This window comes from Amblyraja radiata, chromosome 4 (genome assembly GCF_010909765.2).
Source record: "Amblyraja radiata isolate CabotCenter1 chromosome 4, sAmbRad1.1.pri, whole genome shotgun sequence".
Taxonomy (NCBI): Eukaryota; Metazoa; Chordata; class Chondrichthyes; order Rajiformes; family Rajidae; genus Amblyraja; species Amblyraja radiata.
The window spans coordinates 10012764-10033754 of record NC_045959.1 but is presented as its reverse complement, the minus strand read 5'-3'; the positions used below and the strand labels follow the sequence as shown (position 1 = coordinate 10033754).

The 20991-nt window shown below is 44.8% G+C and overlaps 1 protein-coding gene across 3 annotated transcripts in view; it reads left to right on the top strand.

The window, feature by feature from the left end:
* The window catches only part of ccdc102b (coiled-coil domain containing 102B), a 506740-nt gene that overhangs the window by 122245 nt on the left and 363504 nt on the right, over positions 1 to 20991 (top strand). For all 3 annotated transcript variants that reach the window (XM_033018931.1, XM_033018930.1, XM_033018932.1), the window contains exon 3: positions 8267 to 8490. In XM_033018931.1, the coding sequence (XP_032874822.1) occupies positions 8267 to 8490 (224 nt within the window). The remainder of the gene's footprint in view (positions 1 to 8266; positions 8491 to 20991) is intronic.

The window sequence follows — 20991 nt, the reverse complement described above, 5'->3', positions numbered from 1 at the left end:
ACTCTGAGATGCAGGGTGTTCTGGGTGACCTCATGTATGTTTTGTGAATAACTGTTATACAGGTCTAGTAAACAATCAGCAAAGCTAACAGAATATTATTGTTTTATTACAAGGAAAATTGAACATTTAACTTGGAAGATAATGCTTTGGTTACACAGATTGCTGAGATGTGAAACACCGTGTAGCATCTGATCTCCTTATTTTAGTAAGAATGTAAATGATTGAGAGAAGATTGATTGAACTGATATCTAGAATGTTTAAGAAGAAGTGCTGGAGAAACTCAGCGGGTGCAGCAGAATCTATGGAGCGAAGGAAATAGGCAATGTTTCGAGCTGAAACTAGAATGTAATAATAATAATAATGGATGGGATTTATATAGCGCCTTTCTAATACTCAAGGCACTTTACATCGCATTATTCATTCACTCCTCAGTCACACTCGGTGGTGGTAAGCTACTTCTGTAGCCACAGCTGCCCTGGGGCAGACTGACGGAAGCGTGGCTGCCAATCTGCACCTACGGCCCCTCCGACCACCACCAATCACTCACACACATTCACACACATTCACACACAGGCAAAGGTGGGTGAAGTGTCTTGCCCAAGGACACAACGACAGTATGCACTCCAAGCGGGATTCGAACCGGCTACCTTCCAGTTGCCAGCCGAACACTTAGCCCATTGTGCCATCTGTCGTCCCAATTGTACACGTTGTCTTATGAGGAATTTGAGATACGGGTTACCAAGACAGATGTGTACAGCAATTCATTCTTCCCCCGCACAATTAAAGCATGGACTAGTCTTCACCCTACCATAGTTACCCAACCTGACGCAACTAAATTTAAGGTGCCTCTTTTTCTACAAGAACCCTTTTTTGCTTAAGTCCACCCTCCGCCACTACCAGTTTAAATTCCATTTGGAATATTTTTGGAGGACCAGGAAACCAAGAACCAAGGTTGGAGGGGTTAGTGTAATGAGTCGAGTCGTACACAGGTCAAGGTACAACGCATAGTTATTAAAGTACCCTTGCAGCATTGGTCTGCAGGTCATTACAGTAACTAGCAACTACTCAGACTGAAATATGTAAGCAAGCTCTTGGTAATATAAATCTCATAGTAGCACTACAATTGGTTAGTAGGGAATAACCAACATACATCTTTCCTTGTAGAAACAAAATAAATCATATATACGTGGATACATGGTGGTTAAACAATACAGTAGCTGAAACTCTAATAACGCATATGGGGAAGTATAGATGGTTACACAAAATTGGCGTATCTAATGGGTAGCCTGCTGACCCGTCTGGCGTGTGTGCGGTATGAATCCGCATCTCCTCCTTTCATCGGTGAAGTAGATGCTGGTTTACACTGAAGGTAGACACAAAATGCTGGAGTAACTCAGTGGAACATGCAGAATCTCTGGATGGAAGGAATGGGTGGCATTTCGGGTTGAGATCCTTCTTCAAACATGATTTATGGTTACTTAGAAGTTGGCAGGATTGTGCATTTTAGGTTACAGAATTTCAGCTGATGTCTAATTGAATGGCGGTGCAGGCTGAATATCACTCATTTGTATTTTGGTGTGATAAATTTACAGCTTTGAGAAGGCAAAGGTGTAGGTCTCTTATTATAGCCAACCCACGGTTGGAACCACCCACTTAGAATTGAAATTGCTCTGCTGGGAGCTGAACTCTGATTTGAAAATTAAACCACACCGTGTTGATAGAAACATGGGTCCAAGGGCTCATGGAGATTGCAAGATACATGACAATCAAATGAAGAGTTAGACCTGAACATCAAGACTACACTTCCCACCAAACCTAGCAGAGCAGAACCAAAGTCTGCCAATAGTGACATATGTAGACTACAACTGATAAAAATCTAGTGAAGTTTAGTCTGGAAACGAGTAAAATTCCATCTCTATTCTACTAAAACTCTTCCCTTTGTTCTCAACATTCTAAATGTCTGCGTGTGCCAGGGTTGTGTTGACTTTCTTTTAATCTCTTCAATTTGTATCTTCTTCCAAAACGCTTGGCCACAGCCTTCCCATTTTCACACGTGCAACTCACATTTTGTCCCCCGACCGGATTCATATCTTCCTGTCGCAATTCAACCTATATTTCTCAAGTTATTAACTTTTTAAAAGCAGCTTCAAAATATTAAAGTTTTCAACGTTCTAATTTTTAAGAAAGAAAAAAAATGCCGACTGACGTCACAATACATTTGCACGCTCCAGGCACGAGGGGCACTCCAGCATTCTAACCCGCTCGGCCCAGCTGGGATCCCTCGCCCTCTCCATCTCTACTCTCCCTCCCTCCCACTCTACCCCCCTCACTCTAACCCCCTCCCTCTCTGCCCCTCTCCCTCTCTACCCCCCTCACCTCCCTTTCCCTCTCTACCCCCCTCCCCCTCCAACACTCCAACCCGCTCGGCCCCGCTGGGACCTGTTCGGCCCCGCACGTTTGGCTCGGCGCGCTCGGCTCCGCGCACACAAGGAGGGCTCCACGCACTGGATTCGGGACGAGGGGCCCGTCGTGGAGAGTTACATTGGCTTCATTACCGTGACCCCCATGGCACCAGAGGAGAGTTTGAAGGGTTTGTGGCGGTGGTGAACAAGGGCATGAGTGCCAAGTTCACCCGGATGGTGGCCTCTGCTGAGCGGCTGCTACCCCAGCTACCCCAGCTACCCTGGCCCCAGCTCTTTGAGAAGGACCGATTCCTCAAGCCCGACTTCACCTCCCTCGATGTGCTCACCTTCTCTGGCAGCGGCATCCCAGCTGGCATCAATATCCCCAACTACGATGACATCCGTCAGATGGTGGGGTTTAAAAACGTCTCGCTCGGTAATGTGCTGGCAGTGGCCTGTGTCTCTGCCCTCTCTCTGTCTCTGCCCTCTCTCTGTCTCTGCCCTCTCTCTGTCTCTCCCCTCTCTCTCTCTCTCTCTCTCTCTCTCTCTCTCTCTCTCTCTCTCTCTCTCTCTCTCTCTCTCTCTCTCTCTCTCTCTCGCCCTCTCGCCCTCTCTCCCTATCTCTCTGCCCTCTGCCTCTGTCTCTACTTCTGCCCTCTCTCTGGCCTCTCTCTGCCTCTGCCCTCTCTCTGCCCTCTCTCTGGCCTCTCTCTGCCTCTGCCCTCTCTCTGCCCTCTCTCTGCCCTCTCTCTGCCCTCCTTCTCTGCCTCTCTTTCTGCCTCTCTCTGTCTCTTTCTGCCTCTCTCTGTCTCTCTCTGCCTCTCTCTCTGGCATTCTCTGCCCCTCTCTCTGCCTCTCTCTCTCTCTGCCTCTCTCTCTATCTCTCTCTCTCTCTCTCTGCCTCGCTCTCTGCCATGATCACAATGAATGGCAGTGCTGGCTCGAAGGGCCGAATGGCCTCCTCCTGCACCTATTTTCTATGTTTCTATGTGCGCAGATCGATCTCTTTTCCTGCCGTTCAGCGCCGCATGGATTAGTCTCTTCCCCTGTCACTCGCTGGGACAGTCTGCCCCTTCCTGCGCCATTGATTCTTTACTGGAGCTGAGGATGGCCGGTGGAGGTTTCCAACCGGACACAATTTTCGGAGGGACCTGAAGCATCCCAGCCGCAAGAAGCTGAGCATGGGAGACCCGACCCAGCCCAGTGTCGGATACCCTGCTCAGCCCAGCCCAGCCCAGCGTGGGAGACCCAGCCCAGCCCAGTCGGAAACCCAGCCCAGCCCGGCCCGGAATCGGAGATGTCGCCGATGTCGCCAAACGGAAAGCGGAGACTCTGATCCTGGCGGAGGAGAACGACCAGCGATGAGTGCCCGCTGTGAGTCCCCATCTCACCACCAATTCCAGCCACTAACCCTATGGCCCCCCTTGCTGGCTCCACCCCCCTCCCCCTGATACTCCCGTCTCACCCATGGCTCTTCACCTGTCTTTTCTCCGAGCTCACTCCCCCTCTACCCCCCTCTACCCCCTTCCCCCCGTCCACACACTCTTCTACCCCCACAATTTCCCCTTTGCCCAAACAACCCCCTCCCCCCACAACACCCCCCTCCCATTCTAGTGAGTGGTGAATAGTGGGACCTATGGGTGAGTGGTGGAGTATTGCGTTTGGGGACCAGCCCTCCCCTGTGACGCCGCACGCCCCCCCTACCCATCACTCTCTACCCCTCTCCCTCTCCCTCGCTAGTCTCCTCCCCCTCCCTCTACCCTCCCTCTCTATCCACCTCACCCTCTCCCTCTCCACCCCCTCCCTCTCTACCCCCCTCCCTCTTCCTTTCTCGCTGCGCCTGCGCAGTTGGGGGCTATGTGTGAGTGGATAGGACAGGGGATGGGATAAAAGGAGCGAATCAATAATATTAATATAATATCAAGGGGGGGAGGTTAATGTGTGTGGGGGGTGGTTAGTGTGTGTATGTGACGCCGCAGGTCGCCCCCCCCCCCCCTCTCCGCAATGAGGGGATGGGACCCAACAGGTCCCACTTGGTCTAGTACACTTTAAAAGCCTCTGAAAACATGGGAAATTTGACCCCTGACTCTCTGTGGTTTTTTGTTGGTGCTGGAAATGCTGTTCTAGCATAAAATTACCACATGGTGTCAGTACTAATGCAGTACCTTTTTCTTTGCATTCCAGAGTGGTTTTCAAAATCACTTTTACAACTGTTATTTAAAGGCCAATTGCCTCCGACCTTCTGAATTCTGTGGTCTCTTGCTCACCCTGTAGACTAGACTGAATATTTCCACCTTTAACTTTATTTGCTATTCAGATTTACTTCGCAATTCTATTTCCCTAACATTTTCTCAATTGCTTTTATTGAACGGCTGCCCCTGGCTTCCAACCAACTTCCCATTGGATGAAGCTAATCTTCAGAACTATTCCTCTTTATGGTACAGTGAAGAACCAAGATCACTCCAGCTCAGTAGTCAAGGTGGAAAGGCTGGGGACTGCAGCTGCCAAAGTACAAGAAGGTGGGGTTACACTCAATATCCAAAAGAGAAAGATCCACTATCATACTGCCCCCACTGTACCACACTGCCCTCTGACGAGTAACGTTCACAGAATGGCAAGAGAACGCATTAACTACTTTCCATATCTTGGAAGCCACTTGTCTGCAAAGATATAGGTGAGGAAAATAACTATCAGCTTCGATGTGTCAGAAGTTTTGAAGTTGCATCAGGAAAGGTGTTTTTGAAGATCAGGACCACAGAACTGACATAAAGCTCATGACCAAGGGGCAGCAGTGATCCCTTCCAAGTATTCAGAAACTTGGACCATAGGAGACGTGTGGTCTGGAAAGATAACACCAATGATGACTCCATGAAATCATCCAAATCTACTGTAAAGATAAGTGAACTCATACCAGTGTCCTCTCCCAGGCCAACATTCCCATCACTGAGGATCTAATTGCACTCAGCTCTATTGACCTGGGCACATGACTTGTGTGCCTGGCAATTAACCCCTGTCAATGGAAGTGAAGTGTGAAACCTCCCATGCTCATCCTATTCAAGAATGAGAAGGGGCGTTCAGGATGATATTTTGCAAATCTCCATTCATTGGGTACACACAGAAGACTTCAGAAACTGATGGAAGGAGTGGGCCACCTCACAAACTAATTACCTATCTACTCTGTCATCTGCGGGAGAATCTGCAGGCCTCATTTTGGTCTCATCAGCCATCTCAGAACGTACAGAGCTGGATTGGAAGGAAATAATTCTCAATCCTGAAGGATTGGATAACCTTTCTCCTTCTTGTTGGTGTGGAAAATAAAATACTGGTATTGGCGTAGCATGTAGCATTGTGCCAAGTGGGATGAATCCTATTCCAGCTGGTGGTCTGTGACCAGTGGAAATCCCCGAGGATCTGTGCTGAAACCTCTGCTGTTTGTGATACATATACATAACTTGGATCTAATTAAAGATGTGTTGGTTAGTAGGTTTGCAGGTTAACCCAAAATTGCCTGGGCCATGGACGGTGAATAATGCTGTCAAAATATACAGTGGTATATAGATCTGTTATGGGTAGTCGAGGTGGTCGTAGGTAGTTTTAGTTAATCGCCTTTGCAGACCGGTCATTTTCATTGGCACATTGGGGGGAAATAACGTAAGCAGGAGTTTTCAGAACCAAGGATAACCGACCGGTAACGTTAAATGTCCGCCGAACTTCACAGCTGTGTATCTCTGGCTTATTAAAAGTTGTCTGGCTTCTTAAAAGTTGTCTTCACTCCTTCTCCCCCCTTCTCCCCTCTTTTAAAGGACTTACCGTACACTGTGCTAGCCGTCTTAATTACAATGCCAACCTTCCTGTTCATCGCGGTGTGTGTCTGTATCACCTTGGCTTTGCACCGTGTGAATTTCAGACAGCACTCCCCCACTTGCCCTGGCCCCCGCCTTTGCGGTGTGTGTGTTCCACTCTGACAGTCGCCGTTCCAGTCCCCGGTTTTCCAGGCGACTGCCGGCAACTTGACAGTCACCAGCTGCCCGCCGAAAAATCGCCTAAGTGAGACAGGCCCATTAGGATTATCATTAATGATATTATCCAGCCACACTTTTACAGAAACTTCTCTCAGGGACAAAATTGATGCAGACTTTACTTCACCAAGAGGGTCTGCACTAAGATCTGTCGTCTCTTGTGACTTGAAATCCAGGCTGAGAAACCTCTTGCACTGGACTCACTGCTCCTGTGCTGCACAATTGTTCCAGACTGCTGCTGCGGATGTATGTCACATCTGACAGAATGCTGCTCACTATTGCACCAGATAGGTCGCCATAGCTCTACACTCTGTTTGGAACACTTTATGTACTTTACCCCAAGTGCAGAGGGAGATAGTAAGAAAGTAGAAAATGTCAGAATTGAGAGCTTTCCCAAAGTACATGCTGTTCTAGGCCAAGCAAACAAGGGTTTCCCTCTGATCTCCCACCCAACTACCTGTCAGGAACACTTGACTGAAGCCTGGGAGAGTCTCTGTGGCTCCCTTCCGCACACAACATCTTGTCTCCTACTTATCTGTCCCATTAACATCTCTGCGTTTCAGTGCATGTGGGAGCATATTCCTTTTTACTATTTCAGCTATTTCTCATAAAGCAGTCCGTCCCCTGTACAGGTTACAGCAGTGCAGCTTATTGTGCGTGACCCTGAGGTCTGGATCTCGTGGTCACAGCTGAGAACTTAACTAAGTTGAATTACATTGTGGTTTTGGACCCAACGTGATTTAATTATTTGTTGAAGTAATATTGTGAGTAGTTAATTAAATCATTGAATGTAGTAACAGTACTATTATACTCCCCACATGTTGATGGCTTATACCAATTACTCCCTTTGTTGTAGTTGTAAGATCTTAAGGAAATTGGAAGGTCAGATTAGGAAAAAAATTTCCATCTGCCTTAGGATCTGAAGACAATTTTAAAGTCAGGGCTGTGTAATATAATTCGAAATTTTGTGCAATGTTTTCTAGAGCAAGAATATAATATTCAAACAGCGGGCATAATTAAACAGAAGGGCATGTCATGTATTCAAAACATTGGAATTTCTTTTGCTAAAAAAAGTTATTTTTCTATTATTTCTTGAATTAGATTTTTAAAATTAATTTATTAGAGTAGCACTGTCTATTTATTTGTATTCGTGACTGACTTACAGTGTAGGCGCCAAGCTGGCAAAGGCTGAGTCTGCAAAGTGTCAAAGAAACAGCTTCCTAGAAGTACCACAGTTTTCTGAATCCTATGCAAATTTCTAAAGCTGGCAATCTACATTGGGCTTTGTGATATAAAGTTCATTTGTTTTGGGAAAAACTCTGTTCACGTCTTGTAAAGAACACCAGGCAATGGTCAAATAGATTTCAAAAAAATGTCTGACTGACATTTTAATTGACAAAAGACTAACATATAATTGACAAAGGACTAACATCTAACTAGTTTGAAGAAAGGTCACGACCCAAAATGTCATCTTTTCTTTCGCTCCATAGATGCTGCCTCACCCGCTGAGTTTCTCCAGCATTTTTTATCTACCTTCGATTTTTCCAGCATCTGCAGTTCCTTCTTAAACATGTAATCTAATAAGCCTTTTGAATGCCTAAACATTACTCAGGCTGAAATGCTGGTAATGATTCTCAAAGATCTGACAATATCCTTCAAATATTTGACACACCTGCCCTTTCTAAAGTTATTTCTTGATATTAAATGGAGACAGATTTTGGAAAAGTTCCTTTTTAACCATTGGGAAGTATTCCAGTAAAATTGGTACAGAAAAAAATAACGTTCTCTCTGTTATTCATATTGTGATTATTTTAACTGTAAACATTTCTTGTGGTTTGTTCCCAGGATATTGATATAATTGAAAATATACTGAGAGATAAGCAGAATGGAGGGGGACAAACTCTGGAGTCTTCTGCCATTTTGAGTTTGTGTAATTCTACCACCCCTTCTGAAAGAACCAAGCATCGTCTAGAAGATACAATGCAACCACTTGAAGATGACTCCATGAAAACCATGGCTCTACAATTTCGGCTGGATGAGTCACAGAAAATACTTCAGAAGGAAAGAGAGTAGGTGAAAGATTTAATAATAATGTTACTGTTGATATTTAGTTTAGGACTGTATCGTGAGGGCTGCAGGTTGCACCATATTTCTGTTTAATAAGCAGACAACTGAGCGACTTGGTTCAGCTATGTGAGTCACAATCAGGAAGCTTTATGATTAATATTTCTTGATCAGTTTTCAAAATAATGCTGCCATGATGCCACAGAGCGTAGTCGTGGAAAGAGAAGTACATAAACCCTTTGTCCAATGTACCTCAATGTTCAACGGACTGATCTATCATTTGCATTGGATAACTGTATAATTTGTTTGGATAACTGATTATTCTTAATGTTGATCTCGAAACGCATTGGAATCAGAAATGGTCAGGGAAGGAGGGGACTGGGGTATGATAAGTACAGTGCCCTCAATAATATTTGGCACAAAGACCCATCATTTATTTATCTGCCTCTGTACTCCACAAGTTGAGATTTGTAATAGAAAAAATCACGTGATTAGAGTGCACATTGTCAGATTTTAATAAAGGCCATTTTTCGACATTTTGGTTCCACTATGTAGAAATTACAGCTGTGTTTATACATAGTCTCCCCATTTCAGTGCACCATAATGTTTGGGACACATGGCTTTACAGATGTTTGTAATTGCTCGGGTGTGTTTAATTGCCTCCTTCATGCAGGTATAAGAGCACTCAGCACCTGGTCTTTCCATCACCTTTGTAAACTTTTATTGCTGTTTATCCACATGAGGACCAAAGTTGTGCCAATGAAAGTCAAAGAAGCCATTATGAGATGAGAACCAAGAATAAACCTGTTAGAGACATCAGCCAAACCATGGGCTTACCAAAATCAACTGTTTGGAACATCATTAAGAAGAAAGAGAGCACTGGTGAGCTTTCTAATCGCAAAGGGACTGTCAGGCCAAGGAAGACCTCCACAGCTCATGACCGAAGAATTCTCTCTATAATAAAGAAAAATCCCCAAATACCTGACTGACAGATCAGAAACACTCTTCAGGAGTCAGGTGTGAATTTATCAATGACTACTGTCCACAGAAGACTTCATGAACAGAAATAGAGGCTACACTGCAAGATGCAAACCACAGGTTAGCCGCAAAAATAGGATGGCCAGGTTACAGTTTGCCAAGAAGAACTTAAAAGAGCAATCACAGTTCTGGAAAATGGTCTTGTGGATAGATGAGATAAAGATTAACTTATATCAGAGCGATGGCAAGAGCAAAGTGTGGAAGAGAGAAGGAACTGCCCAAGATCTCATCTGTGAAACACGGTGGTGGGGGTGTTATGGGCTGGGCATGTATGGCTGCTGAAGGTACTGGCTCACTTATCTTCATTTATGATACAACTGCTGATGGTAGCAGCATAATGAATTCTGAAGTTCAAGTTCAAACAAATAACTCAAAACTCATTGGCCGGCGGTTCATTCTACAGCAAGACAATGATCCCAAACATACTGCTAAAGCACCAAAGCAGTTTTTCAAAGCTAACAAATGGTCAATTATTGAGTGGCCAAGTCAATTACCCGATCTGAACCCAATTGAGCATGCCTTTTATATGCTGGAAGTTGTAGTTGAGCCTTTTCTTTTCCGGAGCTCCGCAAAAGTCGCCGCAGGCAGGCGCCATCTTGCCACTGAAGAGAAAATTGAAAGTGACTAGCCCCCAAAACAAGCATAAACTAAAGATGGCTGCAATACAGGCCTGGCAGAGCATCACCAGAGAAGAATCCCAGCAACTGGTGATGTCCCTGAATCGCAGACTTCAAGCAGTCATTGCAAGCAAAGGATATGCAACAAAATACTAAACATGACAACTTTCATTTACATGACATTGCTGTGTCCCAAATATTAAGGCGTCCTGAAATGGGGGGACTATGTATAAAAACTGCTGTAATTTCTACATGGTGAAACCAAAATGTTTAAAAATAGCCTTTATTAAAATCTGACAATGTGCATTTTAACCACATGTGATTTTTTCTATTACAAATCTCAAATGGTGGAGTACAGAGGCAAATAAATACTGTAACTGATGGGTCTTTGCCCCATACATTATGGAGGGCACTGTATCTATTGTATCAAATACTACTGAATGGGGCTAACCCCTTCCCCATGACACACTGTGCAGTGCAGTTTGCTGGGGTCCAGAGCTTTGGGTTTGAAGGTTGTTGGGGAAGGGTAGTCATTGGGTTGAGGGTGGTGCTATTGCTTTGATGGATGTTTTTTTTCTTCTAGATCAGAGCCTTATTTGGGAAGGGCTGATCTCAGGAGTAGATCTCTGATGATTGTGTGTCTGAGACCGAGGGGATGAATTCAGATTGGATGGGTGCGAGGAATGACTGAGGTCAGGATTAGGGGTTTAACTCATTTAGGAATCATAAATTCAGGGAGAAGCCAAAAAGTAAATAAATAAACCAATGGGAACGTACATGATGTAAGATGTCAGCACTAAGATGTGGCCTGCTTAGAAAGGCGTCTATTATATCATGCTGTTGAAAAAGCAGTACGATGGATCCTCATTGTTCTGAGAGAAACCAAGGACATGGCATGACTTAGCAACCCGTGGACAAATTTCACCAGCATCGTTGTAAAGGAGCATTGATACTGTATGTGTGACATGATGATGCAGAAATTGTGTCTTCAATATAGATATGATTTGTGATTGAAAATACTAACCAGCTTTGTGGACTGGCCGTAAAACTCTGTATAACATGGTTATAGTCGCAGAGTTGCACCTCAACCAATGCAGCCAAATTTCGGGGCCCAAATGTCCACTATCTAAGAGCTCCATTTTGCTGATGCATGTCAATTGATGTATCCAAGTAGGAACAGGTCCTTGTTGGATTGTCCTAACACACGCACAGTGATTAGGATCCAAAGACTTTTATTAGCAATACAGCATTGGTAACTTCATCTTAACATACAGCTCAAGACTGGGAAAGAATGGGAAAAGGGTCTATTAAACCAGTGGGTGGAGCTACAGTATGACTCATAGCAATGAGTGACACCGATCTGCAGTCCTTAAACACATTTTCTTAAATTATGATTAATTTGTGCCTCAACCTATTTCCCCATTCCCTCTGATCTTTCTTACCTTTGCACTGCGCAAACATTTGTTAAACTGAGCCTTCGAAATTGACTCAACATTGACTCAACATTGACTCAACTCTGTGCTTTTTCCCAATTTTGTTTTCCCAAGATTTATCAAAATCAGACCACAGATTTCACTCCGAACTGACCTAGTGAGTATAGAATAGTCACAGTAACACAGGAAGAACTTGATGACCACAGAAATGTTACAGAGAAAACTTATGAGATGTTGCTTGGGATGAAGATGCTTATTATAAAAAATCTGGAAGTGGCGGCGCTGTGATACAGCTGCGGCTCGCCTGCAGTCTGTCTGTTTTTACTTTTTGTGTTGTTTTTTTTGTCTAGTTTAGTAATTTGTTTGGTTATTAGGTGGTGTTATGTGTGTGGGGGGGAGGGTGAAACAGAGCTTTCTGTCTCTCCCTTCGGGGGAATGCGACTTTTTTTGTCGTATCCCCCTTCTCTTCCCCCGTCTGCGCTGAGGCCTAATGGCGGAGCTGGCGGCCTCCAACCTGCGACCGACCTCGAGGGTCCGGAGGTAGAGCCAGCCAGGACTCACCAACGCGAGGCTGGCCGTCTTCGAGCTGTGGCGACGTCCGGGTAGCGGCATGACTCGGCGCTCCGGTGAGGGCGGACGGCGCGGGGCTGAGACACTCCTGTGTGAGCGGCACGGCTACCGGCTGGAAGGCGCTCCCGTGTGAGCAGCCCGGTGCGGGGCTGAGACGCTGCCGTGTGGGTGGCCTGGCTATCGGCTGGAAGGCGCTCCGGTGAGGGCGGACCGGCTCCCGGCTGGAAGGTGCTCCCGTGGGGGCAGCCCGGTGCGGTGCGGGGCTGAGACGCTGCCTTGTGGGCGGCCCGGTGCGGGGCGGAGACGGTGCTCCGACTGTTGAGGCGGTGGCGACCTGGATCCGGGGCTCGGCCGCGGGCCAGTGGAGGACAATGTCGGGAGCTCGCAGGTCGGTGCCTGTTTTCCGGAGCACCCGTTGCAACAACTGCGTCCGCTGGACTGGAGGGCGGCAGCTTCGACCACCCCCGGGCCGCGGAGCTTGAACCGCGGGACTGATACCATCGCCCGGTGGGGTATCGCCTCGGCGCAGAGGGAGAAGAGGAGGGAAGAAACAGTAACTCTAAGACTTTTGCCTCCATCACAGTGAGGAGGTGTTGGTGAACTCACTGTGGTGGATGTTAATTTGTGTTTATTGTGTTTTGTTATTATTACATGTATGGCTGCAGGCAACAGCATTTCGTTCAGACCGAAAGGTCTGAATGACAAATAAAGGATTCAATTCAATTCATCAGATTGGTTGTCTGAGATGCTTTTCTTTGGAACAGAAAAGATTGAGGGAAGATTTAATTAAGGTGTTTATAGTTTTGAGAGAATACAGTGAAATGAATAGGAAATGGCCTATTTTCCTTAGCAGGGAGGTCAACTAACATTGAAACATAGAAAATAGGTGCAGGAGTAGGCCATTCGGACCTTCAAGCCAGCACCGCCATTCAATATGATCATGGCTGATCATCCAAAAACAATACACCGTTCCTGCTTTTTCCCAATATCCGTTGATTCCATTGGCCATTTGATGGATTAGAGGGAGGTTAGGATGACATGGCGGTGCAGCAGTAGAGTTGCTGCTTTACAGCGCCAGAGACCTGGGCTTGATCCTGACCACGGGTGCTGTCGGTATGAAATTTGTACGTTCTTGCCGTGACCTGCATGGGTTATCTCCAGGTGCACTGGTTTCCTCCCACACTCCAAAGACATACGGGTTAGTAGGTTATCTGGCTTGGGTAAAATTGTAAGTTGTCCATGGTGTTTGTAGTATAATATTAGTGTATGGGGATCGCTGTTAAACACGGGCTCGGTGGGCCAAAAGGTGTGTTTCAAGCGGTATCTCGAAACTAAACTAAAAAAAGATGTTGGGGAGGTTTTTTCTCCCCCAAATGAATATAGGTCACCAGGGCTCATTGCTTGAAAGGGTTGGTAAAGCAGGAATACTCATTACATTTAAGCCGAACCTGAATGAGCACTGATCTGCCATAACATACAAGGCCACAAACCACATGAGACAAGTCTAAATGGCACTATTTGGTAACCATGCATTTGTCATGGTGAATACCTGAATCGGGACAATCTGACCTGGCATATCATGACATCACATGTTTAAGAAGGAACTGCAGATGCTGGAAAATCGAAGGTAGACACAAATGCTGGAGAAACTCAGCATCTATGGAGTAAAAGAAACAGGAAACGTTTCGGGTCGAAACCCTTCTTCAGACTGAAACGTTGCCTATTTCCTTCTTCCATAGATGCTGCCTCACCTGCTGAGTTTCTCCAGCATTTTTGTCTACCTCATGACAACACATGATGAGTTGCCAGCGCATGCTGTTTGCATTTGTGGAACTACAAAAATCACTTTAAATAAATAGAGGTGAGGGCACGCATGATTGGATTGACCATACTACGAATCACTATCCTTACAGTTTCTTCAACTATTTACTGATTTAAAAATTAATTTTAAATCACAACTTTTCAATGTCTAACAAAGAGCAGCTGTGGGATGTTTTACCTTCTCTGTTATGGTTCTTGATGCCATAATAATGAACACTAAGGCAGATGTAGAAAATACAAAATAGACCCTGGTGAAAATGTTATGAATATTGTCTGGGGCTAATTTTGTTTGCATGATGACAAGCTTTTAATACATTTTTTGGAATTACGCATCTGCTATATTTCACCTGGCATTAGTGCATAAGAAACATGGTCTCTCTGTTCCGTACAGGGAGTAGCACTCGTGAGCTAATGATTTTTCTTGAGAGTGACTCAAACAATAGTAGATATTCGTACATAATTAACTCACAGACAGATTCTCGACAACACTTTATTTATTGCAACGTGGCTTCTAGCTTATGCTGGAAAATCCAGCTTTGTGGCTTGTTACAGAGAAGTTTTGTATATTTTGCCACAGTGAGGAGTGTGGAAGAAAAGTATTAATATTAATGCACTTTATCTCCACATAAACCATCAATATTATTTATACATTCTTTGCCCTGTGATTCATATAATAACAATCCATTGATTTATTCAGTGCTGGTGTGCTTAAAACGGTCTCACTTACTGATCCACCACAACGGAATCCTTCTAAGAGGGTTTTCACCTTTATAAATTGTAATTGGAGCTACATTTGGAATGTGGAATGCGTTTTAAAACAGTCAATGTCACAGATGATTTCTTCTCTGCACATTATCACAAAACAAAATTGTTTTAGGTTTACTCATGCATCAGTTTTTCATCAAGAAGAGAGAACATGTCACTGGTTCAGTCAGGTCAGATCCTCAGATCACTGAATCCACGTTGTCCAGCGATCCCTGCACTATCCTACACATTGGGGATGACTTATAATTTTATCAAAGCAATTTAGCCTACAAACCTGTACGTCTTTGGGGTATGGGAGGAAATTGGAGCACTCGGAGAAAACCCACGCAGTCACAGGGAGAATGTAAAAACTCTATACAGGCAGCACCTGTAGACAGGATCAAAATTGGGTCTCTGGTGCTGTAAAGCAGTGACTCTACCGCTGTGCCACTATGCAGCCCAGTAGATGTTTGACAATAGACAATAGGTGCAGGGGTAGGCCATTCGGCCCTTCGAGCCAGCACCGCCATTCAATGTGATCATGGCTGATCATCCCCAATCAGTTCTCCGTTCCTGCCTTCTCCCCATATCCCCTGACTCCGCTATCTTTAAGAGCCCTATCTAGCTCTCTCTTGAAAGTATCCAGAGAACCGGCCTCCACCACCCTCTGAGGCAGAGAAATCCATAGACTCACAACTCTCTGTGTGAAAAAGTCCTTCAGCCGTGACATGAGAGCAAAGGCGGGTAAACAGTTGTCTCTTAAAAGATTTAAATATCATTACTTGCAATATTATAATAATATAATATTGGTATATCTACACCATTACTAAAACTTTCATCTTGACCACTTCCGGTTTGCTTTTAAAATATAAATTGTGTAAAAACAGTACCCTATATCGTTAGAATGTTTTTGCCACCTTACTCACTGTTCTCCTCTGCTCCAAGCGCACCAAGATTTGTTCCCGATCGGTGGAATATTACAAAAGTTATGAAGGTTTAAAAAATTGTGAGCAGATTGGTCTTCTCGCCTGTCAGTCACCAAGAAGGTAATGCCCCTTCCGGGCGAGGAGAATAAAACCCGGAGGTAGGGCTGAGTCCACAAGCCATGTGTAGTCGGGGGAAGCCGCTGTGTAGAGTCGGGGGAAGCCACTTTGTGGAGTCGGGCAAGCCGCTGAGTGGAGCTGGGAGGTGCTGTGTGGTGCCGCGGCCGGTGGCCACTGAGTGTAGTCCCTCCCCCCCACACACCCCCCTCCCTCCCAAACACCTCCCCTTTCCCCCATCCCCCTCCCCCTCCCCGCTCACCCCCTCCCCCCTTCCCCCTCCCCCTCCTCTCACACAGCCCTTCCCCCCACACACCCACACCCCCCCTTTACCGCTCCCCTGGTCTTACCCCTACCTCACCCCACTCCTCCACACCACACCACCCCACCCACCCTCCCCACACCACCCCTGCCCCCCACACCACCCCCTCCCCCCACACCTCCAACGCCACCCCTCCCCGCACTTCAGATCCACTTTAGAGTCTTTTTCATGGACGTGGTGCTATGTGGTGTGAATTATAGTAAAATCTTGAATGCCCTACAAAGTCGTGTAAAATGCACAGCACCGTACAATATCAAGTTATACAATCAGTGATAAAGAAAAGGAGTTTCACCTTCTCAAGGCATAGGGGGTGGGAACTGTCGGTTTACAGAAAGTAGCTGCATTTTCAATCTGCACGCGTGATAATCTTGTGACGCCTGAAGCAACTGATAAATCTGATAACTAGTGACTGTAATACGTATATAGAATACTCAGCAGCTGCCAGAAAGGAGCAAACAACATTTTACTTTCATGAAAACTGGCTAGACCTCAGGGCAATTCTATTTACATTATTCTCATCAATTTTATTAAAATCATAATCTTGAACTTTGTGGGGCACTTGAATTCTAAAACAGAGAAAGCAAACTGCTGAATGGTGGAGTTTATCATCTGTCTACATTCTGCTCCAGTCTTATATGTACATTATTTCTTTGGCTCTGGCCATTTGGACATTCCATTCCTTGCTTCCTGCTACTGGTGACAGAGCTTTTAACTGCTTGGCTCAAACACAAACAATTCCTTCTATTGCTTTCAAACCACTTCATCTTTAAAATTCTTCTCTTTGATTCAGCTGGTGGTCACCCTTCTTAACCATATAACCATATAACAATTACAGCACGGAAAACAGGCCATCTCGGCCCTTCAAGTCCGTGCCGAACACTTATTTTCCCCTAGTCCCATCTACCTGCACTCAGACCATAACCCCTGTCCCACTTAGGAGACCTGAACGGAAACCTCTGGAGACTTTGTGCCCAACCCAAGGTTTCCGTGCGGTTCCCGGAGGTTGTAGGTGGTTGCCGGAGGTTGCAGGTAGTGGAAGCAGGTAGGGAGACTGACAAAAACCTCCGGGAACCGCACGGAAACATTGGGTGGGGCGCAAAGTCTCCAGAGGTTTCCGTTCTGGTTTCCTAAGTGGGACAGGGGCATTAACCCTCCATTCCTTTCCCATCCATATACCTATCCAATTTATTTTTAAATGATAAAATCGAACCTGCCTCCACCACTTCCACTGGAAGCTCATTCCACACAGCTACCACTCTCTGAGTAAAGAAGTTCCCCCTCATGTTACCCCTAAACTTCTGTCCCTTAATTCTCAAGTCATGTCCTCTTGTTTGAATCGTCCCTACTCTCAATGGAAAAAGCTTATCCACGTCAACTCTGTCTATCCCTCTCATCATCTTATCATCTTACTTCCAGGTGATGTGTCTGTTTTACATCTGCACTTCCATAAAGTGACAAACCATTAAAGGTGTTAAATAACTGGCTTTTACTGGTGTTTGTGCACCAATTGAAGAATCTACATGAGGGTACATTTATTCAGTTACAGTAACTGCCTCTTACAACCATAAAGGGAGGAAAGATTCTTAATTCTCACTCATCCTTCATGATACCTTGAATTGCATTATGAAAAAATGGAAAGGTTACCTCTATTGGATTTTCCTGAAAGATTTGCTGGTTCTCAAAGATGATTTATGTTGTAGAGGATATTATGTATTCTACTCTTCAAATTAAGTCGTAGATGAGCCAGTAGATTATTTTGATTCTGTTATGCCCCAAGAAGATTGACTATAAACTCAGGTTGGATTACAAAGATGTCACGGGGGCTACAAGTATTTCTGAGAATTATCCCTTTGAGATGCTGATTCATTTGACTGTTAATTGTTGATTTTAGAGATAGGAACAAATCCTGCAAGTTAGGCCAACCTTCACTCTCACGGTTAGACTGAATTTCCTACTTAAGTGCTTCTGGTCGTTTAATAGTCATTTATTCTGGACGGAGAATCATTGAGTTTATTTAAGACTGAAAATGATGAACTATTGGCCATTAATATCATCAAGAAATAAAGGGATGACATAGGAAAATTGAGTTTTTATAGATGATCAGCCATGACCATATTTGCTGGTGGATCAGGTTTGATAGGTCATATAGGCAACTCTTACTCTGATTTCTTATGGATCCCATAGGTATTGTATTTATGGGTTTCTTTTCACCTGTATGTATTATAATTTCTACAAGACGGGTCCAACTGTTCTTCCAACAGTGTTTAACCACATGTCTATCCCATGTACTTGATAGCCAGGAATACACTCACGTTTTTAGGTTTCAGCATTCAGAAACGAGTTGGGGAGCCAATCGATCAACTCTTCGCACCTCTGCCTTAGCTCTTGTGTATGACCCAGCTGAGTACTGAGTATGGAGTAGAAGTGGACACATTAGCCTGGTAGACACGAGCCTGAACAGCACCTTGCGAACCATCACTGGGTGCCTTCAACCTACTCCAGTCGAGCAGCTCCCTATACTTACATGCATTCCGCCTGCAGAAATCTGAAGGCAAGCAGCAACTCTGGCACTATCTCGTCGTGCCATGGACCCAGACCACCTCCTCCATCAGGCTATCAGCAGAGAGCAGAGGCCACCCCGACTGAAGTCCCGTCACCCCTTTTCTCCACATGGAAAACAACTCCTAGCATCCATCCAGCCAACTGAGACAAAAGCACACTGGATAGCCACCAAGTGGTCACAAGAGTGGAAGGCAACCTCATCTCCATTACACAGCTACATCTCTTCACCAGATAAAAGCTGTCCAGGGTCTGACCTCCGCAGAGGAGCATGGATGAAGCTTCATACTGGAGTTGGGTGTTTCAATGCCAGCGTGTGGCGATGGGGGCTCCGCCAGAGCCCAGCCTGTGAATGCGGAGCAGAACAACAGACAGCCAACCATGTCATCTCTGGGTGCCCGCTCTACCACCCACCAAATGGAGCTCAGGGCCTGGCAGACATTAACGCAGGGACAACAACCTGGCTGCTCAACACCCGGCTTGAGATCTAACTATTCCTTTGGTTTATGTTTCATTCGCAAGAAGAAGAATAACGTTCACATGGGAAACCCAAAAGATCAAGCTGAATGCAAACCCATTGCAGGTGGAAAATAGATTGAACAATCATTGGTCTGTTGGGCATGATTCTAAGGATGCTCTGGGCAAGAATGCTTTGTATACCGTTCATACAAAGGGACAGGAACAAACTATTTACCTGCTCTTCCTGTTCAGCTATTTGAGTAGATTATGGCTAATATGTATCCGAGCCACATATCCATTCCAGCTGGTTATTCCCCCAAATGGTGTATTTGTGTCTCTTTCCTGCAGGGATTGGGCAAAGATGGGTAAATGTGCAAAGGTTATTTCAGTCGCCATATTTTGTGTTTATTCTGGGAAACTATCCTAAATGCCTTGCTCCTCTCCCAAACATTTAAACGCACAGATGAACATTGAGAGAAGACCTTAGAATGGCTTTATTTTTAAATATTTTGTTAGGCTTCAGTGGGAAACACAAAAGATCAAGGTGAATGCAAAAACATTGCAGGCAGAAAATAGATTTGTGACTGTGATAACATATATTTTCAAGCGCATTGTAGTATTAAAGCGTGACGTCATGTTTTTTCCATAATTTAATCTTTTCTTTAAGCAAAGAGATATATATTTACTTTTCTTTGTCGGCGAAGCTCGAGGATAATTTTATGTTTTTCTTTAATTGTATTTAATTGACATTGTATTAAAAGTACCACAATTGGTAATACTGGGTGTACTTTGGAAATCAATGGCAAATTATGTAGGAAATGGAGCACTTAGGAGTTTCCAACTATGACATTGTTCCAAAATTTAAATAAAAATTGATTTCAGTGGGAGAGACTGATGACTTCTGCAATATCTTATTACTTGGGGGGAAGAACTATCTACTTGCCAATAATATTTCATATCACTTTGTTTAACTGTGCCAAATAGTCAGAAACCCAACTGTTCTGACAGTAGTCATATCCTGCCAAGGTCAAAGTTCATAAAGATAAACCTTGAGCATCTGACATGCATCAAATTTCATCAGAAATAAAAACATTTTTTTTAGAGCCACTTCAGCTGAAATGATGAATGAGGCATATTTTCTTTATTTCCTCCAAATGTGGATTACCATATTTACATTGCCTCAGATTAATATTGTAGAATGAACATTGACAGTGACAGATTATGGTTCAAATGTGCAAACGACTGTGTGCTTCTTATAAAGTATAATGTGGCTTCACCCCAGTCACATCACACAAAGCAATATCCTGCATTCCGCTATTTGTTTGGAGATGGTGCCGAGCGAATATCAAGTAGTTCACCACAGGATAAATCTTAATGAGGAGCCACCCTGAATTGAGCAGGTTTCTCTCTTTGTACAGTAGCTAACTGGTAGTATTGGAAGTGTCTGTCAAGATGCCCATAAAGCCTGCGAAGGCTGAATGAGACCGCCTAAAGGGAAAGAAACATAGAAACATAGAAAATAGGTGCAGGAGTAGGCCATTCGGCCCTTCGAGCGTGCACCGCCATTCAATATGACCATGGCTGATCATCCAACACAGTATCCCGTACCTGCCTTCTCTCCATACCCCCTGATCCCCTTAGCCACATCTAACTCCCTCTTAAATATAGCCAATGAACTGGCCTCAACTACCTTCTGTGGCAGATAATTCCAGAGATTCACCACTCTCTGTGTGAAAAATGTTTTTCTCATCTCGGTCCTAAAAGACTTCCCCCTTATCCTTAAACTTTGACCCCTTGTCCTGGACTTCTCCAACATCGGGAACAATCTTCCTGCATCTAGCCTGTCCAACCCCTTAAGAATTTTGTAAGTTTCTATAAGATCCCCCCCTCAATCTTCTAAATT